Source organism: Ricinus communis, chromosome 5, assembly GCF_019578655.1.
Source record: "Ricinus communis isolate WT05 ecotype wild-type chromosome 5, ASM1957865v1, whole genome shotgun sequence".
Lineage (NCBI taxonomy): Eukaryota > Viridiplantae > Streptophyta > Magnoliopsida > Malpighiales > Euphorbiaceae > Ricinus > Ricinus communis.
This window is the reverse complement of record NC_063260.1, coordinates 31,002,203-31,027,140: the sequence shown is the minus strand read 5'-3', so window position 1 is coordinate 31,027,140 and position 24,938 is coordinate 31,002,203. Positions and strand designations below refer to the sequence as shown.

At 31.5% G+C, this 24,938-nt stretch overlaps 5 protein-coding genes and 1 long non-coding RNA gene across 7 annotated transcripts; 4 read left to right on the top strand and 2 right to left on the bottom strand.

The window, feature by feature from the left end:
* Positions 1–2,288: 2,288 nt before the first annotated feature.
* Positions 2,289–3,790, bottom strand: LOC8267416 (GLABROUS1 enhancer-binding protein-like). Its single transcript, XM_002518528.4, has one exon. It carries the CDS (start codon positions 3,690–3,692, stop codon positions 2,517–2,519), a length of 1,176 nt encoding a protein of 391 aa, XP_002518574.1. The 5' UTR covers positions 3,693–3,790; the 3' UTR covers positions 2,289–2,516.
* Positions 3,791–3,927: 137 nt separating this feature from the next.
* LOC8267417 (protein DESIGUAL 3) lies at positions 3,928–5,143 on the bottom strand. Its single transcript, XM_002518529.3, has 3 exons — positions 4,840–5,143; positions 4,559–4,764; positions 3,928–4,478 (listed from the first exon to the last, which is right to left on the bottom strand). Exons 1-3 carry the CDS (start codon positions 4,936–4,938, stop codon positions 4,265–4,267), a joined length of 519 nt encoding a protein of 172 aa, XP_002518575.1. The 5' UTR covers positions 4,939–5,143; the 3' UTR covers positions 3,928–4,264.
* Positions 5,144–6,462: 1,319 nt separating this feature from the next.
* LOC8267418 (protein HEAT-STRESS-ASSOCIATED 32) lies at positions 6,463–9,378 on the top strand. The gene is made up of 5 exons (XM_002518530.4): positions 6,463–6,730; positions 7,370–7,561; positions 7,651–7,861; positions 8,812–9,035; positions 9,106–9,378. The coding sequence occupies exons 1-5, from the start codon at positions 6,605–6,607 to the stop codon at positions 9,184–9,186; spliced, it is 834 nt and encodes a 277-aa protein (XP_002518576.1). The 5' UTR covers positions 6,463–6,604; the 3' UTR covers positions 9,187–9,378.
* Positions 9,379–9,517: 139 nt separating this feature from the next.
* Positions 9,518–12,645, top strand: LOC8267419. Its single transcript, XM_002518531.4, has 2 exons — positions 9,518–11,354; positions 11,859–12,645. The coding sequence occupies exons 1-2, from the start codon at positions 10,757–10,759 to the stop codon at positions 12,470–12,472; spliced, it is 1,212 nt and encodes a 403-aa protein (XP_002518577.1). The 5' UTR covers positions 9,518–10,756; the 3' UTR covers positions 12,473–12,645.
* Positions 12,646–14,561: 1,916 nt separating this feature from the next.
* Positions 14,562–18,453, top strand: LOC8267420 (anthocyanidin reductase ((2S)-flavan-3-ol-forming)). 2 transcript variants are annotated; one of them, XM_015718722.3, is made up of 6 exons: positions 14,562–14,941; positions 17,126–17,247; positions 17,332–17,532; positions 17,643–17,802; positions 17,884–18,097; positions 18,170–18,453. In XM_015718722.3, the coding sequence occupies exons 1-6, from the start codon at positions 14,641–14,643 to the stop codon at positions 18,309–18,311; spliced, it is 1,140 nt and encodes a 379-aa protein (XP_015574208.2). In that variant the 5' UTR covers positions 14,562–14,640; the 3' UTR covers positions 18,312–18,453. The 2 variants fall into 2 exon arrangements, with proteins under 2 accessions (XP_015574208.2, XP_002518578.3); XM_002518532.4 differs by having other exon boundaries at positions 17,081–17,247.
* A 4,471-nt stretch (positions 18,454–22,924) lies between these two features.
* On the top strand, positions 22,925–23,463 carry LOC125370207. The gene is made up of 2 exons (XR_007216146.1): positions 22,925–23,030; positions 23,342–23,463. It is a non-coding gene; the product is annotated as an uncharacterized LOC125370207 (long non-coding RNA).
* The last annotated feature ends 1,475 nt before the right edge of the window (positions 23,464–24,938 follow it).

Genomic DNA, 24,938 nt, shown 5'->3' with positions numbered 1-24,938 from the left:
AAATAAATTTTTCAGTTATATAATAATTTTAATTTTAAAAAATAATAATATATTAATTATATTGATATATTTATTTATATAATATCAAAATAAATTAATGAAAAAATTTATATTATCATTACTAGTAAAATTTTAAAGAAAATTAAGATTATTTTAACCAATTAATTGCTATTATTTTGTAAATAAATATTAATGTATTAATTTAATTTTATAATTAAAATAATAATCACACAATAAACGACTAGATGCTAATAATTATTTAAAAAGAGAGCTATATATATATATATATATATATATATATATATATATATATACTAATTTAATTTTAATATTAAAATTAATTGTTACCAGTAACTAATGCTAATTTAATCTAATTTTTTTTTACAAAAAAGAAAGAGACAAACACAATTAAAAGCTATTTTTTTATCTCTAAACATTCTGAGCGGGGCTTTTTATTTTAAAGAGCATCTTATAGAAACTTTATCTAAATTTAATAATTTCTCTATATTTTTATCATTATTTTATTTTATCCATCAAAAATAATGTTTTAATTTTTCTCTATTTTTCTCTGAGATGAAAAGAATTATTTTTAGAAAAATAAAGCCAAATAAATAAATATCAATTAATAAAATATATAAAAATCCAATAAAAATAAAATAAAATTTAACTTTCCAAATATAAGGAGCCAAATAGTTTTATTTTTATTAAATCATGTTACATATTATTTTATTCTATCACTTCTTTTTTTCCTCCGGAGAACGAATCGTTGGCAAATTTGTTTCCATTTCATCGGCAGGCTTACATTCAAGAAGTAAAATTCCCATCAGAGATAAATTTGAGAGCTGATTCCTCATATAGCAGCCATTATCAAAGCGACATGATATGAGCATATATTATTAGGTCATCGTCTAAAAGGTTTGCTTTAGAAAACCATGGATATATCCATAGAACTTTTTTTTTTTTTTTTTAAAGAACTACGGATTTATCAAAATCTAAAAAACTTTCATAGGATCCATCATTCAAGGGATTTTACCGTGATAGGGTTTAATCAATCCATGAATTTTATCTACTTTTTTGACACCCAAATATGATATTTGCCCCCATTAAAAACCCTGCACCAAACATTGCCCAAGTTTCATTAAATTACTACTTCAGCCACTCTGTTACTTGAATAGAACCAATTTCAAAAACGTAAGATCCTTGAAGAGGCTAATAAAACCTGGTTATAATTAAACAGGTAACAATGACACGGCACATATTGTCATTATTATCCATCATCTAGTATTATAATTATTATTGCTGGCTACAGCCTAAAGAGACCCCACAAAACAGTATAGAAGTTTCAGGCTCATATGCTAAACAGAAAATTCTCTAATATGTTCTGTTATAAAGGATGGAAACCTGGAGGGGATTTGAATTCTCGTAACAACAGAGTCTATATAGGTGTATACAATAAGAAGAAAATGCATCTAGCCAATCTCAAAATATTAGAAAACATTCACTCTAAATTTTACAGTTAGCCACTTTCAAGTTTCTAGGCTCCTTCCAACTTAAGGGAAAAAAGAAAAATCATCATATACAAGATCGAAAGTCGAGAACCAAATACCAGTTGCTCTTTCTCCTCTATGGCTATTAACCGTGTTGAAGGAGGATCCAAGAAATATAATACAAGGCCAAGTAAATAACCACTCTCCCCTCGTCTCTCAAATTGCTTCGTTGTGTCTAATATTCCTCAAATCACTCACTAGTTGAAGCCAAAACTAATCTAGCTCTTACAATTGACACAACATGAAGTTCAATTACCATTGCATCACAGGCATATGCATATCCTGCTTTGGTTATATAGAAAGGAAGGAACTAGTTAGCTCAGGAAGTAAAACATATCCACAAAACCTAGAGCAAGGCGAGCCGGTCATAAAGGAGGCTCCTCTCAAATTAACCAAGATGGCAATCTGATGAGCTTCCCATGTCGGTGTCTTCAAAATTTGGTTGTTTCAGTTCACTATGATACACGGACAGCTTACTTCTTTTGAAAAAAAATAGTACTGAAACAACTTCCACCACAAAAACTAGCATACTAGATTCTCTAGTTACAAGAAACAAAAATATTATAGCATAGAAAAGATCATCATCTGCAAGCCTTCCTTTCAGATTCAATTGACTGATCCATATGAAAAGAGCAAATACTAATACAACTCAATCAACAAGTCGACAAAAGGCAATAAAGATGCACGAATTAAAGCAACCAAATAAATGTTCACCACCTAAAGACCATCTATTGACCAGAATACGATAACCACTTGGTAGATTATTCATAATCTTGAGAGAAAAATAGACATTAAATTCCTTAAAACAACAATAAACAAGCACGAAGAGTAAACATTATGAAAAGATGAAAGTTAGCTAAGAAAATTAATACTAAAAATCTCCATAATTACCAAATCCTAAACAACAGAAACAATTAATAACTTAGAACAACATAAACAAACACAATTTATACCTTTCCAAAAGGCTAATCAATCCTGCTCATTCTTGTACGAGGCCAACATCAGCTTTGCCTGCTCTCTTGTTAACTCATTCCTCCTAAGAAAAAGCTCCAACTCGGCTACATGCAGCTTCCTCCATTTCTCTTCCATCTCAGCCTTTTTAGCTCCCTGAACCATATCCAACCCCCTTTTGATCACGTAATCCTCCATTCCTGAAACACCCACACCCCTATCAAACTGTTTCAGACTGGAATGGTTCTCGAGTTCAACATCCATCTTATCAACTTTCTCATTCTCCTTATCAACATCCATACCTAATTCAGCCTTCAATGCAACCAAACTCTTAGCATTATTATTCGTAGCCTTTTTGGCCTTTCCATTAGGCTTAATGCTTGAATCCGAGGCACCGATAATTCCATCAGTACCCCAAATCTTTTTCGACAGATCAAAAGACTTTTGATCGTGAGACTTGCTAAATGTCTTATCTTCACCTTTTTTACCTTTAACATTATTCTCAAATTTCTTCTTCAATCTCCAAATTTTATCCTTCAACTGATTTAAAGACACGTCAAAGTGCAGTGATTTCTTAATATAATCAAAAAAGGAAATAATATCCTTTGCAGGATCAACTCCTTTTTTTTCAATAAAATCAATTATACCTTTTAACACAACAATCTCATCATCCTCACTCCATAGTCTTTGAAAAAGCTGTTTCTTTGTATCCTCCGACTTCTCAGCAGTAGCAGTAACAGCTCCATCGGACTCCGGATCCTTCTTTTTTGCCCGTTTCGAGTCCTTCGGCTCACGGTCAACCTCACTGGCTCTCTTCCCTGCTGCAGCTGCCGTCGTTGGTTTCGGGGCGGGTTTGGACCTGGGTTTGGTGGTTTTTGGTGGGGTTTCTTCCATGGGCTTGGAAGCAATAGGTTTGACAGTAGAATTAGGAGCCTTCTTGGGTTTTTCATCATCATCAGTTTCGGATCCGGATCCGGATTCAGATTCTGACTCGGACTCGGGTTGTTTTGGTGGTGGTTTTGGGGTTACGATTTGTGTCTGTGGCTTCTGTGTCTCTTGTTCTTCTTCAGAGGAAGATCCTTCTTCTTCCTCCTCCTCTTCCTCTTCTTCACCGCTAGAGGTTCCTTCCTCCTCTTCTTCAGAGGAAGAAGCAGCTGGTGGATCTTCTAACGGAGTTGAGCGCTTAGGGGCCATTGGTTTTGGTTTTAATGTAGACAAAGTTAGGGTTTTTGCAGAGAAATTTTTAGGGTACGAAATCAAGAAACAAGAAGACCGAATTGAAATAAGGTATAGACAAAAGAGGTTTTATAATGGAAAATATCTGGGCTTTTTCTTTACCGTTGGATGTGTCAGACTTGCATGTTGTTATTGACCGTCTGATTAAAAGACTTCGAAACGTAGTTGGAACTTTTTTTTTTTCTTTTTTCAGAAACGTAGTTAGATTTTGGTGGAGTGGCATCTCTAGGTTTTCAATTTGGGCAGGTTCATTCCAAAGCCCATAACTTTCTCAGCCCCTTACATAAAGAACTCATTCTTTAACAAGAAAAGGAAAATGGGCCAAATTTCAGTTCAATTCAGTCATTAGTCCTGAATCCTGATGGATTCTTTTGTGTAAAATGCATTAGTTCAGGAATTACAAAGAAGTAAAACAACCTATCTTGCACCAATGTGAACTTCATACATAATTCAATTGTAATGTAGAATTACAAATCTGTAAAATCAGAAGGAAAAAAAATGACAAAAAGGGAAAAGTGAGTTAGACTTGATCAAGCAGGGGCGGCTGTCTGTGGAGTTGGCCTGTTCTCTTTTTCTGCAGCTTTGGCAGACACATAATAGGCAACTACAAAGAGTCCATGAATGAAACATAAAATACCTCCTATAGATAGTACTCTATGGTGGGATAATCCGCAAGATTTCCTTGATCTTGAGTTTGCCAATGTTCCTGTGATCAACATTGAGAATCCAACTGCCAATATAATCCTGACTCCCCAATAACAAACATTTATCAGAATGTAGAATTCTAACAAAAAAATTATTCTGATATATGCAAGACAACATACCATGAGAAGATTAGGGAGGTAACAGCTAATTGCTTATTGGCAGATGCCTTTGCAAAATCATCCCTAGACCACATGCATATGCACCCACCAATCAAGTTTGCAAGAATATGGGCAAGGGCTAAAATCACTGCTGCTGCTAAACCAAGCTTGAAAGCTTGATAGCTTGGATCTCTACACTCAAAAATCCACATCTTTAAATGCTTCACCTGTTCATCAAATACCAATATCATCATTGCAAATTCGTAGCATTACACAATTTCAATTCAATTCTCTCAACTTACTTTGTTCTGTGCTATTTCAGCTTCAATCCCAAGTATTCCAGCTACAATATCCATGGCCATCAGCAGCAGGCAAACCAAAATACTCATGTCTTTTGCCATGTTCTTTGTTTCTCTTTCCCTCTCTCTTTCTTTTCTTTTGTCCCCAGTGTTGAACACAGTTTTAGAGAAGATTGTGGAGGAGAAGATGGCCAAGGAAATCTTATAGGGAACCTCACTTTTGAACTAGTGAGGCTTTACAATTGCATTAAGAGGAGAAGAAGAATAAAGTGAGCAAGGCAGGTAGGTTAGTTCCTGATATGAGAGAGATTAGCTGTGAACTATGAGTGAAAAGCTTCTTTTGTCTTCTCCACAATTTCCTTTATTCTTTCTTTTACTTCTCCTTTCTTTCAACTGCTGATTCCTTCCATTGGATGCAAGGAAAGTAGAGCATAACTAGCACATTTCTAACAGCAATGTGCATCAACAACTAAGCCATGCCAAGAATTTATATAATAATAATACTTAGATTCATTTTGAGCAACTGTAAGAATCTTGGTTTAAATTATACTCAATGAATTGTCTATAGTTATCCACATTTCCTTTGAGTTCTTGCCATTAGATTAAGATTTGGTAATTCATTCCATCTCTTATGTATACCTACATTAGAAATCATTGCTATATATCTAAGCCCACATGATCAGAGAAATTGGACATTAAGAATCTTTTATTCCAGGTGAAGAACTAAATAATTGGAAGAGATGAACAGTTATTGTCAAATTGCCATGCAATGATGCTATTTTGGCCATGTTAGCTGTTTTTGCATTTTACTTACTACATCTAAATTACTTGTCTTATATTTCAACATCTTTGGGAGAAAAAGATAAATTACCCATGCCTCTAATTGTGAATCCTTTTGCCCCTGCTTTAACTTTTCCTTTTTCTTTTTTTCACATTATCTTTCTGAAATTATTTACATACGCAACTTTATTTTCAGGTATTATCATAGGCATTTTTAGACTTAGAATTTAAGTGTAAAAAAAGAAACTTTTTTTTATTTTTTCTGTACTTATTATCCAAAAATTAATAAGTTTGAGGACTTTTTTATATCTTTCCAACCACAATACTTTGGTGTACCTAAAAAGACAACAAAAGATTATAAAAGAACACTTACATGGAAATGACACGTAAAAAAGCAAGGAGCTCCAAGCCTGTATTTGTGGGGATAGACTGACAAATAATATTTTTGAAAAATTTTAACCAAGTCCTTGAGGTTTAGGTTAGGAAAGGATTTCCTCCTAGTACTTTCAGAAATGCTCATTTTAGTACCTTGCAATTAACGTAGTGTACATGCCTGTAAAATGACTAAAAATTACTCGTCATTAAGGTGTATATAAAAATATTAAAGGCTGATATTCACATAGTAAAAGATATAGACTCGTTCTCTCTTGACTAAATTAGTCCAACATATTGTAAATAATAAGATAAATTCCTTCTTTAAATTACATTAAGCTAGAAATTCTGAAAGACAGGGATGAAAGTGTCTTTATGGCTAAACATCAAGGATGTGGAAGTAAAATCCTTGGTAAAACTTTCAATTAGTGAAGTTCGGTTCTAGAAACAACTCGATACTTCTTCTGTAAGCAGCAGTTTCCAGAAACTAAAAAGATCAAACAGGCACGTACCCACCCATGATTGACACAGCAACACACCATCAACAAAGATAATTCGAGAAAGGTGCTTTCTATTTTGCTTGGCTCATCCAAGCAAAGCAAAAGGAAGCGGAGCGATGTCGGTTTACTATCAATGGAAGACATTCGACGAGGACGATGATCGGCCGGAGAAGCCGCGGAGATTTGGAGTGACAGAGATGCGAGGTCCTCAGTATAGTCTCCTTACCCAGAACATGCTTCGAGTATGTAATGTGCCTTTTCTTGTAATAGTTATTTGAATCTTTATTTATTTAAGACATATATATCACTCTTTAACCGTATGACAAGTATAGATTTTGTGATGTTGAGGTGGTTGTTATTGACAATATCACCTTTAACCACAATGATCTTAGATAAGTTCAGTTGCTAAAGTTTAGACCACTTGATAAACTTCACATCTTCAATTCCCAAACTAATTTAACAGCCTTGTTCAGAATAAATGATTTGGAAGGATTCAGTTCTTGCAAAATCAGGTCACCTGTGGTATGCTTTCAATTCTTTAAAGTTCCTCGTTTCATTTTGGAGCTGAAAGAAATGAATTCTAGCAACTATGATCTTTCAAAACATAAGAATTGACTAAATAGAGTACTTGCATTATAAGACTTCCCCAATGTTCCTATACTATTTTTCTTTATATTAACACCCAAATAATATCATACTCCATCCTTGACCAGGATTTGGAGGGAGATAAAGTCTAATTCTTTTATGCTTTTGCTATAGTTAGATGAAAACATCAGTTTTTGTAGCGTAGTTATATCAAGCATGAAGTTTATGTGGCTGGGGAAGATGATTCGTTCCCATCTTCTTTACCGTATTTGCTTACTGTCAGAATATATTGGCAGGATGTTTTCGAGTCCATGGGACAATTTGTTGATGGGTTGAAGTTCTCTGGAGGTTCTCACAGTCTAATGCCAAGGTCTTTTATCAAAGACGTGATCGACATGGCCCACCAACATGACATATATGTCAGCACAGGTGATTGGGCTGAACACTTGCTTCATAAAGGCCCTTCCGCTTTCAAAGATTATGTTGAGGTGAGGCGTATGAAAGATAGAGATTGTATATTATAGTTTTAGTGTGTTATAGAAGTGTTATTTAGTTTTCATATGGTGATACTTGTTAGGAATGTAAAAATATGGGGTTTGACACGATAGAGCTCAATGTGGGGTCTCTTGGAGTTCCGGAAGAGACACTTTTGAGATACGTGCGCTTAATTAAGAGTGCTGATCTGAAAGCAAAGCCTCAATTTGCAGCCAAGTTTAACAAGTCTGACATTCCCATTGGTGGCAATAGAGCATTCGGGGCTTATATGCCTCCAACACCTCAAAGCTTTGGTAAGGAATCGAAACCATTACTGGAGATGGTGTAGTTAATTACAGAATGATTCCAGTTGACATATTTGCTGCAATGACATCTCTGTTTTCCTGGTCATTCTAATGCTTGATAAATAGAAAACTCATCTAAGCATAATGGCGGAATCATTGACATCCTTAATCGTGGAGTAGCAAATTTATTAATTTGTGGTGCTCACTATTAAATTGTATGATTGTCAGTGGTTGGAAACTGGTTTATGTGGCATGAGCATTTATTTACATGTTAGTTTAAAATACTTAAAATTTTGAACTTAAGGAAGGAAAATTCTTGTCTAGGCTTAGTGTATATCTCAATCTATATATCAAACCAATAGATGATTGACACATATTCATTAGTTTTAAATGATTGAAGCATGTGTCAGTCATCCAATACCAAAGTGTAAAACACTCATACATACGTGTCACTCTCCTATTAATTGTGGTGTATACTCCAAGCCTAGGTAAGAATCTTCCTCTAAAGAAGCTGAGCTTGAATGGTTAACTGGATTGAAGTTGATGAAATCCCTATCATATCATTTAAAGAGAAGTTTTTTCTACAATGAAATTCTTTCCAACAACTTCAGGTGCATGCCCATTTAAAATTTGAACCTCCGGCTGATCCTTGAAATTGAACTTTGATCTCCATATATCAAGTTAAGTATTAGATATCAGATGGCGTTACATAGTTTGCATCCACAAGTTCTCTCTGAAAGTTTATATGGTGGAAATGGCGGTTTGTTAATTTGCAAGAAAGATTTCAACATTTTATCTGCTAAAATTCTGGTATTCTAATTCATGTGAAGAAAGCTAGCAGATAATATATCCAATAAAAAGTGCCTACTTCATTTCTTTAACAGTCTTTTAGGTGTGGTTGAAGAAATAGAAGAATTCGGCTAGTGCTTATGACAAGATTCTTTTTCTATGTTTCGCAGAACTCATTGAAGATATAGACCTCTTGATTAGAAGGGCCGAGAGATGCTTGAAGGCTGGGGCAGATATGATAATGATCGATGCTGATGATATCTGCAAAGATGCTGAGTCTCTAAGGGCTGACATAATTGCAAAAGTTATTGGACGACTAGGCCTTGAGAAAACCATGTTTGAAGCATCCAATAGTAAAACTACGGAGTGGTTTATCAAACACTATGGTCCCAAGGTATTGTAATTTTGCAGAACTGTTTTATTGTCTTTTGCATTCATAACATTGTTAATAATCATTTTCTCAGGTGAACCTCTTCATAGATCATTCTCAAGTAATCGGTTTAGAGTGCCTCCGAGGACGTAACTTGTTTAGGATTGATGCATAATAATCCTTGTCGTCAGGTCAACTGGTTTGTAAGTGTACTGTTGTAATCCTGTGATGTACGTATTAATAATGCTAAACAAGCCTCATATTCTATGTTCTGGAATGCTAAATGTACGCATTCCTTGTTAGAACTGGCTATGTCACTAGTAATTTTGTGGTGTTTATACTGAATTGCCAGACGTGTTATTTCTGAGTGAAGATATTACCTAAAAATTAAGAAGACAACAGGAAAAAAGACTAAGATGGAAAGGGATGTGACAGTTGTTTATGAGAGTAAAATTCATGCCCTTTAAAGCTAATCCATTGAAATATTACTGTGATCTCGAGGTGGGAGGAGTTGGGTACATCTGGATGCCATTGCATTTGCTTATAAGATGGAAAGGGATGTGAATTCCATCTTGGATGCAAGGGATTATTGCTTTTTTTTTTTTTCTTTCTTTTTTGTAATTGAAGAAGGGAAGTATGTCATTGCCGCAATTCTTTTGGATCTAGTTTCCTTTAGAGGATGATATTATTGAATATTAAACTGTAAACTTGCATGTTTTCCAAGAAAAAAGAAAAAACACATAAATATGCAGAAGACAGCAACACATATATTCCTATTTACAAACATAAAATACACATTCTGGAATGATGGGCATGTGCATCAGCCATGTTGTAACGTGAGCAATTGATTGGATAATAATTAGCATATGCTGTGTAGGTGGGATCATAAATTCATAATTCTGTTATAGAAAACCTTATAAATAATAATAAAAGAAAAACTCTCCATAAAACAAACTTAACAACACAGCCATTTGTTAATTAGTGCCGCTTGTCACGCTTTGGCAACTATGGTGGCAAAAAGTTAAAAAAAAAAAAAATCAAAAAAATCAAAATCTCCAAAATAAAATAATTGGTTTATTTACATGATTGGTTGAGCCTTGTTTCAATGTTTATTTGACCACGGATGCCATCTTCTTTATAACATGATAGAAACAAAAAGGACAGGTAAAAAAGAAAATGAGTTTAATCATGTTAGGGTTGAATTTAACTAACATACTGTTGAAAAGAAAACAGGAAGTTCTTTACTGAAGAGGGTTAGAAATATTATTGTTACATAGTGGATGGTCAAGCCTATCCCTTTTCACCAAAAGGCATGACAAGTTTTGATTCAAGGCCGTACAACTTTGCTAAACCCCAATATGGTGTAAAATCATCTATTACAGTACAGAGCTAAATTTGGGACATTGGGATCCTTAATGTGATTCTTTGTGCTTAAAACCAGGAGTTTTAACATAACCGTGATACATTAAAAGGGACATATAAAAATGGACCCGACTTCCTTAATTAATTTGCCAGTATGACAACGGTTGGTTCAAGAAAGGCAAGAAAGCTACAGAAATGGTGAGTAGAGCACCAAAAGAGAAACAACATGTCGAGGAGAACTGTCTTTCCTTGATAGTTTTCTTGTCCTGGCAGTTTCAATGTTCCTCCGGAGAAACAATATTTCTCAAAGTTCTTGGAGTATAAAGATCAAAGAGCGGAAAGGAATAGAATAAGGGGAGAAAAAGAGTAACAAGAACATTGCAATGCCTGCATTTTGGTTTTCTTCTCTCAAGAGATCATTGCAGTGCAAATCACAATCATCTGATGTTCACGTTCCAAGAGCCAGAAACAATCTTAGCAACATTCACACAAAAAAGCCATGTGGGTTTGGATGTTCAAGATCAGTGTCAAATCTAAGAGATGTTATTCACGGTAGCAAGAGGTACACAGAGAAGCCACATACAAGTTGCAGTCCTAGATCTTTAGGCAGCAGTGATTTCCTCAACCCTATAACACATGAAGTAGTACTCAGTGACTCTACATGTGAATTAAGGATTACTGGATTTGGTGGCAATGGTGGTGGTGCTGGTGGCGGTGTTTCTTCGACATTTGTTGGTACCCTTAAGCCAGGAACACCAGGCCCTGGAGGTCAAGAATTGGCACCTCATTATTCAAGAAGGTCCCATAGCCTTTCAAGAAAGATGCATGGTGATTCTCCTGTTTTTGGTACATCTTCAAAGGCCAGGAGTTCTCTTGATGTTTCAAAATCTTATGAGTCTTCAAATCTAGTTTGCAAGAAATGTTATGAGAAATTTAAAACTTTGGATGCTGTCGATGCACATCATCTCGCCAAACATGCTGGTAACATTCCTCAATCCAATATCTCATTCTTCACTGTCAATATTTCAATTGCCTGAATGCCATGAAAATTGTTCTCTGAATTAGGCCAGTTCTATAGTTCATGGAACTCAACTGACTGAAATTTGTAATCAGAAATCAGATTTAATCTTAAATTGGAAAAAGTTGGAAAACAATAAGCAATTAAAAACTAATTATAATAGTTCATACATTTTTATTTATTTTTGTATTAGTTGAATGAATTCTTGACACCAAACAAATTGAAATTTTTAAATCTTCTTTATGGCTATTTGAAGCCAAAATTTTCATAGAACTATACATTAATGTCTTTTCTGATTCATGAGTTTTCTGCCCGATGAGCAGTCGCTGCCATTGTTATGATTGTTGCAGTGGGTTGTCGTTTCTATTAATTTATTGGCATTATTATTGCTATTAAACCCATGTGATAATGATATTTTTTTTCCTTTGTCAATGTTAAGAAACTCACATGTCACTCTCTTTGTTCAGTTACTGAACTTATTGAGGGCGACTCATCCAGGAGAATAGTTGAAATAATCTGCAGAGCAAGCTGGCTAAAATCTGAGGCCAATTTTGTCAATATAGAAAGGGTTCTTAAAGTCCATAACATGCAAGTGACCATTGCTCAATTTGAAGAATACAGAGAACTGGTTAAGATCAAAGCTAGCAAATTGCCCACAAGACATTCACGTTGCCTTGCTGATGGTAATGAGCTCTTAAGATTCCATGGCACAACCATTTCTTGTTCTCTTGGCATGAATGGTTCTTATAGTCTTTGTACAGAAGAGAAATGTGGTGTTTGTCAAATTTTAAGACATGGATTCTGTAGAAAAGACATTGGTGTTTTTACTACTTCAACTAGTGGAAGAGCATTAGAGTCTATAGAATCTAGTGAAGACAGCCATTCTTCTGCAAGAAAGGCTTTATTAGTATGCAGAGTTATTGCAGGAAGGGTGCATAAACCTTTGGGGAATTTTCAAGAAATTGCAGGCCAATCTGGCTTTGATTCATTGGCCGGGAAAGTTGGTCAACATTCTAATATTGAGGAACTTTATTTACTAAATCCTAAAGCTCTCCTCCCTTGTTTTGTAGTAATTTACTGACCCTGAAATGAATGTTTAGACTGCTCTAATTAAAACTTAAAGCAGGGCTTTTTATTTATTTGCTTCTCTCTCTCGTATGAATTTTGTGCAACATGCGTACACTTCTTTCTTCCCTTATTTAAGTCTTCCCTACAGTTTTGTCAGTAATGAAGGTCAATTTTACTTTTTTGTCATATTTCTATTCAGTAGTCTGTAATTGTGTCTCATATCCATTCTGCCATTATAATTTGCATTATAATATGTGCAGTATGCCTTTGACCTCTGTGACCATTGTTTCATGTTATTGATTCACAAATTAATGGGTGTGTGGCCCTAGTTTTTGAGGCTATTGCAGTGATTGCCATTCCATTCAACGTGAATTTGTCAATTTTGAGGCATGGGGCATGGCTCAGGTCATTTTTCTCAAAAGCCAGCCCAACAACAATGAAGCAGAACTGCATATTTTGATGGAGGATTTGGATCGCAATTCTCTACAGCCCATTGGATGATTAAGAATCAACTATTTCCATCTCTCTTTCTATTATTTGATTTAATTTTTACTTTCATCTTTTCAACCAATTTCACATCCACCACCACTAGTCATTTATTTATGTATTTACTCAATTATTATTATTATTTTAATTATAAATAACAATATAAAATAAATATATAAAAAAGATTAATAGATTTTAAATATCTTATAATTATTTATCACATTTTAAAATACAATAATAAATTAATATACTTTTAGATGCTTTTTTTAATAAGATTTTCATTTTAAAATTATATCAATGTGATAAATATAAAAGTTATTTTTAAAAAAATTGTTAATTAAAAAATGATTTATATGAAATTAATACTACAATAGATATGTTATTTTATATAAAAAATATTATATGAGTAAAAGATTAATTTAGTTGATATAATATTAAAATATATTTTTGAAAATGAATAATTTATTAATTATTTTATATGTTAAAATAAATATATATACATATATAGATAAGCAAAAAAAAAAACACAAATAGTTAATGAGAGTGAAATGCACCAAAAGAGAAAAAACAGAATGTAGCATTCCAGATTTATGTGTCAATGCTGCTTCCATTTTATTACCTGACAGTCCATATAGATCTCACAAACTTATTTTGTTTGTTCTTAAAAATAAATATATAATTCTTTCATCATAAATATAAAGACAATTCAAATGCCCACGTTTTATTTAAGCATTTTAATAATATTTATAAGTCACTCTCTGTGAGCTTCAATGGAAAATAAATGGAAACAACAACGTAAATGAATAAATAAAAACGACAAAAATAAAAGCCAACAAGGACATCGTTTTGTATAAGCATCTACCTTTTCTTGACTCGTGCCTATCTACTCCCATCCCATCCAAGGAGAAGACCGAAAAAGAAAAACCTTTCTTAAGAGACAGAAATGGAAACGTGACCAGCCTGCAACACTAATGCCTTTGAATCGTAATCTTTTTCTTTTAAATTGATTTTATATAATTTACAATCAATAATATTATATTTAAAATTAAATAATTATGATATCTGAAAACATATATTTTTTATTGGTGATATTTAAATTTTAATTCGTACTTTTAAATTAATTTTTATAAATATTTCAGTGATACAATGAACAATTGAATAATTTTTCAAATATTGATGAAGTGTTATAGTGCTGTAGACTTCATTTTTTTGACAAAAATTTTAGAGTAATGAAGGCACCCAACAAGGAAACAAACAAAAGGGCCCCTTTTTGCTATAGTACTGTTATAAATGTATTTTTTTAATTATTAGATAATTAATTAGTGTTATTTTAATTAATTAACTAATTATATACATTTTTATTGATTATATTGTATATAAATAGATATACAATTTTTAATTATTTATATAAATTAAGATTATATAGATAAATTTTATAATTATAAAATACTATTAATTAATTTCTTAAAATAAATAAAATTAACATATTTAGTTGATGAATAAGTAAATAGTATATATGATTAATTAATTCAATATTTAATTATTTTTATATATTATAAAGATTAAAATAAAATTAATTGTTATAGGTTTATATGGAAAGATAAGGGATATAGAGAACACAAAAAGATGGTTTTGAATCTCTGGTAGGACACCACGCCACGTGCTTACCTTCTTCCATGCGTGCGGAGTAAATGAATGAAGCTGGGAAAAGGCAAACATGTAACGCACCCCTCTTCATTGAATTCAAGAAAACCATACCGTTTCATTTCCTATATAATTCTCCTTTTATGGATCTCTTTCGTTTGTGAAGAAAAACCCATATTTCCCACCCCAGATTGTCTTCTCCAAAGCATTCCATTATCGAGAATGGCAAGTCTGTTGCCCCAAAAAAGAAGAAGAGCATGTGTGATCGGCGGAAGTGGGTTTCTAGCGTCTTTGATGGTGAAGCTGTTGCTTGAAAAGGGTTATGCAGTGAACACTACAGTCAGGAATCCAGGTTTGTTGTTCCTTTTGTAGTTTTGTTGGATTTTCTAATTTTTCTTTGCTCCTCCTACTTCTATATTTTACATTTATAACTCCACACTTCAATTTCTTTTTCTCGTTTTGCCCCTCTAATTTTGAAATTTTCTGCACTTGCACCATTATGGGTTGAGTTTGGATCACACTGCAACACTATGCATTCTTTTATTCATACTCTTTGACTTTTCTCTTTGTTTATAATAAGTTTTATAAGGTTATTGACTAGTGGTCAAGTGTTCATGTCATACTCTTATGATATCAGAATTTGAGAAAGATGGGCCTTTTTTTTTTCTCAACAGGTGATTTCAAGAATCAACCAACCGACAAATCCGTAGCCCAGGTGACTCACAGTCATACATTAGATTTGATCTTTTTTTCATTAGAGAACACAACTAGATGAAGATTTTAAATGATATTTATTTTTATTCGGGATGGATTTAGAGGGTGGCAATGGGGACTGTACCCCTAAAATGTCTCTTTTAATCTATGTAAAGCAAAAAATAAAATAATATATATATATATATATATATATATATATATATATATACTTATTTTATTTATATTTGGCCCATGCATTTAAAAGCCTTCTTTTCTTTCAACAATTTAAATTTGTTCCCACATTTAGAATATGTATAAATTGAATTTATATTATGAATTAATTTAAAATTATTAATAAACTAATCGTTTGACAGTTATTATTTCAATTATAAAATTGAATTTATAGATACAACTAAATAAAAATATTTTGATATTTAATATTAATTTATAATATTTTAAAAAATAACAACAAACTAACTATTTTTAAATTTTTTAATTTCTTTTTAAAATTTTATTAATACAATAATATAAAAATTATTTTAATATTATTTATTAATTTAATTTCAATATTATATAAATTAATACTATCAATATAATTGACATTACTATTTTTAAAAATTATATAATTAAAAATATTAATTTATTAGTGAATATAATATTTGAAGATATTATTTTATATAATTAGAATCATTATCTAATTAGAAAATTAATTTATTAGTTAATATATTATTAAAATATAATTAATATGTTTCTTAAAATAATCATTATCTAATTAGAAAACTAATTATTATCTAATTAATAATCTAATTAATTATCAATATATTACTTTTTAAGACTAGAATTAGTATTTAATTAGAAATGTAATTTATTAATCGATAAATTAATAAAAAGAATTATAAAATTACACATAAGCTTAAATCTCATGTGTCAAAATAAGTACACATGTCAAAAGTGATAAAATAATATATATATATATATATATATATAAAAGCAGCTCGATAAGCTCTTAGGTCATGCTCATTTTTTATTATTTGAAGCATATGTAGAAATTAAATTTTCAAAAGACTTTATTTATCTTCATTTTCTATCTCTCTTATTAAATTTAAGGAAACGAAATGTACCTTTTAAATATATTATATTATATTATTTATTATTTTTTCCTTTAAGAGTTACGTTCTTTTTTATTATTTATTTTATTAATAAAAATATTAATTATAGACCAAAATAACAAATATTGTTGAAATACATACGTATTTCAAGACAAATTAAAATAAAAAAATTATTTATTTATAATTTAATAGGAAACATATAAAAAGTATTTTTAGAGATGCTTTAAGTATTTTAATTTAAATAGATTGATAAGTGACTTTATATGATGGATTGGTTCAAAATTAGTTAAATTATTGTTATAGAATTTATATAATCATATTTAAATTTTTGGTTTGGTGCTTAAAATTAAATAAAGTAATTAAATTAATATAATAGTCCTGTATATGATAATGGTGTAACTTTAAATTTCTTATCATAATCGTTTTAGGATCACTTACGCCATCCGTTGAGTGTAGTTTTCTTTTCCTATTTTTATTGCTAGAAAAACTTATTGAATGAGACTATAATTATTTTTACAAGTAATATTATAAAACATATTGCTTTAGTTAATTTTTCAAAATAAAGATTGGGTTATAGATCCATATAATATAAATAATAATAAAAATATTAGATGTTGTACATAATATATATACATACTTCCCCAGTAGTCACAAATTTCTGAATCCGTCCCTGTTTTAATTGTATGAAGAGGATAATAAGAAAAACTCTCACCTTCGAGCACTACAAAATTTAGGGGATTTAAAAGTATTTGGAGCAGATTTGACCCATGAAGAAAGCTTCACTGCTCCCATAGCAGATTGTGACCTCGTCTTCCATGTTGCAACCCCAGTAAATTTTGCTTCTCAAGATCCGGAGGTACAATATTCTTGAACTGAAGTACCGAGATTGGCAATGTAATGTAATTATGGAATTTTATTTTATTTAGTATTTGGGATATAGAATGACATGATCAAGCCAGCAATACAAGGAGTACATAATGTGTTGAAAGCCTGCGCAAAGGCAAAAACAGTGAAACGGGTGATCCTCACTTCCTCGGCAGCAGCTGTCACAGTCAATAAGCTTAAGGGTCCAGGTTTGGTCTTAAATGAGAAAAACTGGACCGATGTTGAGTTTTTGACTTCTGAGAAGCCACCCACTTGGGTAAGGGAAAATTCTTGCCTACATTAGGTGTAAACAAACATATAATCTTTAGTTTCTTGAACTCGAGTTCTTAGGCCTACCGAAAAAATCTTCACCAAAAATAAATGCAGGGCTACCCTCTTTCCAAGACTCTAGCTGAGAAGGCAGCTTGGAACTTTGCTCAAGAACATAACATCGATCTTATCACGGTCATCCCTACTCTTATGGCTGGTCCTTCTGTTACTCGTGATATTCCCAGCAGTGTAGACCTGGCAACGTCATTGATCACAGGTCTTATATTCAACTAGAACCTGAAGTACATCTGCCATTGTTACTCTTTTTCTTTTTAACTACCTATCAACAATCTCACAGGAAATGAGTTCTTGATAAATGGCTTGAAAGGCATGCAAATGCTGTCAGGATCAATCTCAATAACGCATGTAGAGGATGTTTGTCGGGCCCATGTATTTTTAGCTGAAAAAGCATCAGCTTCCGGTCGGTATATATGCTGTCGTGCTAATACCAGTGTCCCTGAACTTGCCAAGTTCCTTAAGGAAAGATATCCTCACTACCAAATCCCAACTGAGTAAGTCGCTGACATATATAAACAATTATCAGGAATTAACTAATACAAATATTAATTAAATGTTAATTACAGTTTCGGAGATTTACCATCCAAAGCCAAGTTGATAATATCGTCACAGAAGCTCATTAGTGAAGGATTCAGTTTCGAGCATGGGATTAAAGAGATATATGACCAAACTTTGGATTTCCTGAAGGCCAGGGGGCTGCTGAAGTGAATTGTTTGTGTTCAATGTATCTATTCTCAGCAGCAGCATTTTCAAAATATTACTATGTAGAGATTAGATCTTCTCCCTTGGCTGTATGTATCATAAGGAAGCCCTAATAATCGGTTATATATATCTGCAACAGGAACGCATAGCTGATCCTCTGCACACACACACACACACACATATATATATATTTGGTGGATTTGCGATATATATATATATATATATATATATATATATGTATAACTGAAGCTCATGGTATTCACCAAAACTAATAAACTAATTTAGCTTATCTGTGAAATCTTACAGAATGACAAGTGTGGCTAACCTGATAAAAGAAAAAAAAAAGGGAAATCTAACACAACATCCAAATCATCTTTAATGAAGCTATCATTAAACCAAAGTACAAACATCCTTGCAAATAGAACAGGCATAAAACTTGTTCTGACTATTAATAATGAATAAGAGAAATTCTTAACATTATTTGTATGTCATTAATTAAAAATATAGTAGCTGAGTTGAATATGCATCTAGCCAAATTAAACTTATTAATACATGTGTTTTGGACTATTCAAATAGCTACTCCAATAAAGTATTTTTAGCTTACAGCAAAAGAAAAAGACAAATATTTAGCATTTAATAATTATTTATTTTAAAATTGATTAAATTTTATATTTAACGTCTACTTCTGAAATGATATTATCGTATTATTGAGATAGCTGAGGTACCCACCTTTCTGCTACTCTTTAAACTGAATGAAATCTTTTTCTATTTATCTTTTTTGGCTTTGACGACAAAGTTGTTGTATTCCCATATATTGATGTCACAGGATTAGGAAATGTCAGAAACGCGTCTCTCAAAGAAAAAAGGAAATATCTGAAATGCCTAAATCACGTGGAAATCAAACAAAAAGCAAGAAGCTTTCTCCAGACAAAACTCTGAAATTGAAAGCTTAATCCACCCGACATTATTTTGTTTCCATTCTTCAGTCTCGCATCAGTTCATTAGTTTCACATGTATCATTATTGTCCTTTCTTCTACGTACTCCAAATGGAAATTGGAACTACAATGCTTTTCTCTCTCTCTCTCTCTCTCTCTCCAAATGTCTATATATATATATATATATATATATATATATATATATAACTTTTAAAAAATTATAATATAAATTAAAATTTAAATAATGGTAATGAAAAATACATTTAACTATAAGAACTATAAATAATATCTGATTCTTTTATCAAAATTATAATAAAATTAAATTTATTTAATTAAGATGGAAATTAAATAAATGAAAAAGTGTATAGCCTAAATAATATAATTAGCCAATTAATATCAAAATAATTAGAATTAACTAATTAGTTAGTCAGATTTTTATTTTTATAAATTATTTATTTTTCTTATTAGTTAGTTGCGTAAGACCTCTAATAAAAATAGTAAAATTTAAATTAAAAAGTAAAATATATATCATATAATTATATTAATAGTAATAATTAACTAGATTCTAATCTTACAACGAAGCATAATGCTGTTATTTATTTTCTTCTAAATTAATTTAATTTTCGGACAAGATTAAATTAAAAATTGATGTCTCAACTACTCCAATAGTTTTCTCCATTAACAAATGGGGACGGTAAGCAGGGAATGAAAGGGAAAGGGTCCATGTGTCAATAATCTAAACCTAAGACGCCGTGTAGATGATGATACTGTATTTGCGAGTGCTTTCACCTCTCTCTCTCTCTCTCTAATTCTAAACCTTAGAAAAAACAAGTGGAAAAGATTATGCGCATACAATAATTCATTATAGAAATATTTAAGATCTGAGTTCCTATATATTTGGATGTCCGACAACAAAAGGATTATAACGCCGTGTAGATTTCACTTAACCGCTTCAATGATTTTAAATTGCCACCTATTTGGATTTATTAATTTGATTTGGTAAAAACACATATATTCTAGCACTTAATTAGTTATATATCTTAATAATTTATCTTTTTATGCTTACATGTATATTGCGTGCCTAATTAAACACATTCTGACTTCTCAATTAAGATATTACATCAATTAAAAATAAAATCATAAGAATTTATAAGGTGTGACTAATTAAGATAAAGATGTTCATGTTCAAACTGACCAAATTAAAAAAAGAACTACAAAAAGGAATATATTTTGAAGGAGAGTTTTATGGTTATTTTAATTTTTTTATTTTAATCTACCAATAAGATAATGATACTTTACATAATTTTTTTAAAAGTGAAATGGAATATGCTAATCTAATATAAGATAGTTTTAAAAATCTATACACCCTTAAAATATATGAAAAATTAGTTTAATTTGTAAAAAAAATATAAAGATGATTATCAGTTTTCATAATTCAGCAATAAGTTTTGCGATTACGAAAAAATTTAATATTTTTTGTAAATTTATAAATTTTTTCATAAATCATAAAATTTTATAAAATTTATCATTTTTTGTAATATTATTCATTTTTTCGCAATTAGTTTCACTTATAAAAAATTAATGTGATTTGTGAAAAAATACGAAGATAATTGTCATTTTTCGTAATTTAGCAATATATTTTCCGATTGCGGTAAATTTAATATTTTTTATAAATTTATCAATTTTTTAGTAAATCATTAAATTTCGCAAAAATAATCATTTTTTCGTAACTAGTAACACTTATGAAAAATTAGTATAATTTGTAAATAAATACAAAGAAGATTATCATTTTTCATAATTTAGCAATATATTTCGCGATTATGAAAAATTTAGTTTATTTTTTATAAATTTGTTAATTTTTTCATAAATCATTAAATTTCACAAAATTAATAATTTTTTCATAATATCATTCAGTTTTTCACAAACTAATAAAACTCACAAAAAATTAGTATTATTTGCTATGAAAATTACCATTTTTTGTAATTTAGCAATATATTTTTCTATTACGAAAAATTTAGTATTTTTTATAAATTTGTTAATTTTTTCGTAAATCATTAAATTTTATAAAAATCATAATTTTTTCATAATATCATTCATTTTTTTACAAACTAGTAACGCTTACGAAAAATTAGCATAATTTGTAAAAAAGTATAAAAGTATTGTCATTTCTTATAAAATATTAATTATTTTCGTAATTATAAAATTATGAAAGGTTTAACAGGTTGTCGAATATTTCTATTTATAAAATTTAAAAAATAAAATTTAATCTAATTAAAAATCATTAGTGTTTAAAACAAAGTAAAATTACTTTATTTTAAAAAAAGTTATACTTGAAAGTACCTATTTCAAATATAGTGAAAAAATATGACACCCAAATGTATTACAAACTAATGGAATAGTAAAGGATTGGCGAGTCAAGATTGGAGGGCCAAATTTAAGTCTATCGTTTTCGAAATAGAAACACAGGAAAAAAAAAGAAAAGAAAAATTGTCCAATCAAAATATCTTAACACCCAAATGAGTGGATGAGAATTTATTAAAATTACTCGTCTCTGCTAATAAATGCTTACGAGGAGTGCTGGAATTTTCGCTATTTTTGAGTGAACACATTGTTGAGATTTTTGAGTTGTTAGGGTTGTTAGGATATGATAAGTATTTATCTTTTAAATTTAGAGTCTAGCTATTAAGAGTTTGTTATTTAGTTTCTATCAAAGTCTTACATATAAGTATAAATATAAAGCTGGTGTATTTCTTTTTTATATCACAATACAATAATGAAAACCTAATTCTTAGGATATTTCTTTCAAGTTGGTATCAGAGCCTACCAAAAACAAAAAAAGGCTTTGAAATACTTAAAACAACATGAGTGGTAGAGACGGTGAACCATCTGGATCGAAACATATTATCATTCAATCTGAAGGAGCATTCAATATAGAATCAAATAATGATGCATGGTCTCAACTAATGGAAATGCATATTGCTGAAAGAGAAAAGCTTTCCTATATTCGGGGAAAAACAAAACCACCTGCTGAATCAGAGGATGGGTATGAAAAGTGGTATGCTGAAAACCAAAAGGTGAAAAGATGGCTGCTAATGTCTATGAGTCCAGAGATTATGAAGCGATATTTATGCTTATCCACTGCCCATGAAATCTAGACTGCTTTATCAAAAGCTTTCTATGATGGCAGTGATGAGTTGCAGCTCTTCACCTTAAACCAGAAAGCATTTGCAGCCAAACATAATAGAAGATCTCTCTCTGAATATTATGGAGAACTAACTGCAATTTTTCAGGAATTGGATCATAGAGACAAAGTGGTCATGAAGGATCCTGATGATGTGGTTACAAAAAATCTATTGAACGACTATGGGTGCATATATTTTTACCGGAATTTGGATGATCACTTTGAGGCAGTTCGCGGAGAAATCCTATGTCGAGTCTACTTGAGGCCTGAAGAAAGCTATGCCCCCGATTCGACGAGAGGAGAACCGTAGATGTAACATTAAAAGGAGACTATGGAGACTCACGTCACTGCTATGGTGATTCGCAACAAGTCAAAGACATCTATTGGTATTAGAAAGTCCACACAAAAATGTACTCATTGTAATAAGTCAGGCCACATCAAAGATTGTTGCTTTGAGCTTGTAGGCTATCCAGATTGGTGGGATCAGAATCGAGGATCATAAAGAAGGAAAGCTAAGAATTCACTGATTTCCGCTGTTGTTGAAACCAAAACAAGTGAGGACAATGTTGAATCAACTTCAACATTAGTAGCAACCACAAGCAAGGAAGGTAAGGTGTTTAATATTTCTACATCTGTTTATGATAATACATGGATAATTGATTCTGGTGCTTCAAATCATATGACCTTTGATTCTGGACAGGTTAAGAAACTTAGACCATCCTTACAAAAATCTGTTTTGATAGCAAATGGTAATGAGGTTCCAATTATTAGAGAGGGATCTATTACTGCTACCAATTCTTTAAATTTAGACTCAGTTTTAATTGTTCCATCATTAAATTACAGCCTTTTATCTATTTCCCAAATAACATCAGCTTTGTCTTGTATTGTTATTTTTTGGCCCAATTTCTGTTGTTTTAAGGATATCCAAACGAAGCAGACGATTGGCTGTGGTATTAGGCGAAGGAATTTGTACTACTTGGACATGCAATCGAATACTTCTTCCAAGTTGCATCATGCGTTTGCAATGGATGGTCCAAAGAAAGAAAAAAATGAAGCAGAAATCTGGTTACAACATAGATGACTAGGGCATGCTTCTTTTGGCTACTTAAAAAAGTTATTTCCTGGTTTGTTTAACAACATTGATGTTTCTATTTTTCGTTGTGATATTTGTGAACTTGCCAAGAGTCATCGAAGCTCTTTTTCATCAAGTTTTAATAGAGATCATTTACCTTTTATGATTGTTCATTCTGATGTTTGGGGTCCATCTAAAATTTCAACTTTGGGGGGATCTCGTTGGTTTGTTACTTTTATCGATGATTGCATAAGGATGACTTGGGTGTGCTTAATGAAATCTAAGAGTGATGTGAGTGCATTATTTCAGAAATTTCATACACATGTTAAGACTCAATATAATGCACATATTCAAGTGCTTCGCAGCGATAATGGTGGTGAATACCATAACTCTGAATTGAAGCATTATTTGGAAGAAAATGGAATTGTCAATCAAAGTACATGTGTTTATACACCCCAACAAAATGGGGTAGCTGAAAGGAAGAATATGCATTTACTAGAAGTTGTTCGTGCCTCATTGCTTCATGCAAAAATGCCATTATCATATTAGGGAGAAGCTCTTACTTCTGCTGCATATTTAATTAACTGAAGTCATTCACGGACTCTTGATTTTCAGACACCTTTTCAGGTTCTTAATGATACTACAACTGCTCCATCAACATCAAACTTACCTCCTCGTGTCTTCGGCTGTATAGTATTTGTACATATTCATAAACATCACCGCCATAAGCTTCCTCCTCGAGCAATAAGATGTGTGTTTCTTGGATATGCAATAAATAAAAAGGGGTACAGGTGTTATCATCCTCTAACTCGACGTATGTTCATATCCATAGATGTAGTCTTTCATGAAGATGTGATGTATTTTGAGTCTGAATTTTCGGAGGAGAGACATGAAGAAATTAAGACATTAGATTATCAATTTTAGGAGGAGTATGAAGTGGTTGATAATGGTGTTGGTGATCACTCAGAAAATCATGGGATACGTATTGAGCAAGAAGATCTAACTCCATCGATTGAAGAAGAGTCCTCAAGTGAAGAAGACCCTGAATCCCAAGCTGAAATACCACGCCAATCACCTGTTGAAGATATTCCTATTCTTGAACCCGGTCCACCGAGAAAACGATTACCAGAACGATCCACCAGAGGTATTCCTAAACTTAGTTATGAGCCTGAAATTTCTAGTAAAGTTAAATACCCAATGAGTCATTATGTGTCGAATCATAACCTGTCAGAATCAAAAGAAGTCACTGTCAAATCAATTATCTACTGTATCTATTCCTAACAGTGTGCAAGAAGCTTTATCTGATCCAAAATGGAAAGCTACAATGAACGATGAAATAAAAGCCTTGCAAAAGAATGAAACATGGGAGCTTGTTGATTGTCTAGCAGGAAAGAAACCAGTAGGGTGTCGTTGGGTCTACACCATAAAGTATAAAGCAGATGGC

Coding starts and splice junctions, on each gene's coding strand:
- LOC8267416 (XM_002518528.4), bottom strand. CDS start 3,692: ATGGCCCCTAAGCGCTCAACTCCGTTAGAAGATCCACCAGCTGCTTCT.
- LOC8267417 (XM_002518529.3), bottom strand. CDS start 4,938: ATGGCAAAAGACATGAGTATTTTGGTTTGCCTGCTGCTGATGGCCATG. Junction 4,765..4,839: donor CTGAAATAGCACAGAACAAA/GTAAGTTGAGAG, acceptor TTTGATGAACAG/GTGAAGCATTTAAAGATGTG. Junction 4,479..4,558: donor ACCTCCCTAATCTTCTCATG/GTATGTTGTCTT, acceptor TTGGGGAGTCAG/GATTATATTGGCAGTTGGAT.
- LOC8267418 (XM_002518530.4), top strand. CDS start 6,605: ATGTCGGTTTACTATCAATGGAAGACATTCGACGAGGACGATGATCGG. Junction 7,862..8,811: donor TCCAACACCTCAAAGCTTTG/GTAAGGAATCGA, acceptor TATGTTTCGCAG/AACTCATTGAAGATATAGAC. Junction 9,036..9,105: donor TCAAACACTATGGTCCCAAG/GTATTGTAATTT, acceptor TCATTTTCTCAG/GTGAACCTCTTCATAGATCA.
- LOC8267419 (XM_002518531.4), top strand. CDS start 10,757: ATGCCTGCATTTTGGTTTTCTTCTCTCAAGAGATCATTGCAGTGCAAA. Junction 11,355..11,858: donor TCATCTCGCCAAACATGCTG/GTAACATTCCTC, acceptor CTCTTTGTTCAG/TTACTGAACTTATTGAGGGC.
- LOC8267420 (XM_002518532.4), top strand. CDS start 14,641: ATGAAGCTGGGAAAAGGCAAACATGTAACGCACCCCTCTTCATTGAAT. Junction 14,942..17,080: donor CACTACAGTCAGGAATCCAG/GTTTGTTGTTCC, acceptor AATTGTATGAAG/AGGATAATAAGAAAAACTCT. Junction 17,533..17,642: donor CTGAGAAGCCACCCACTTGG/GTAAGGGAAAAT, acceptor AAATAAATGCAG/GGCTACCCTCTTTCCAAGAC.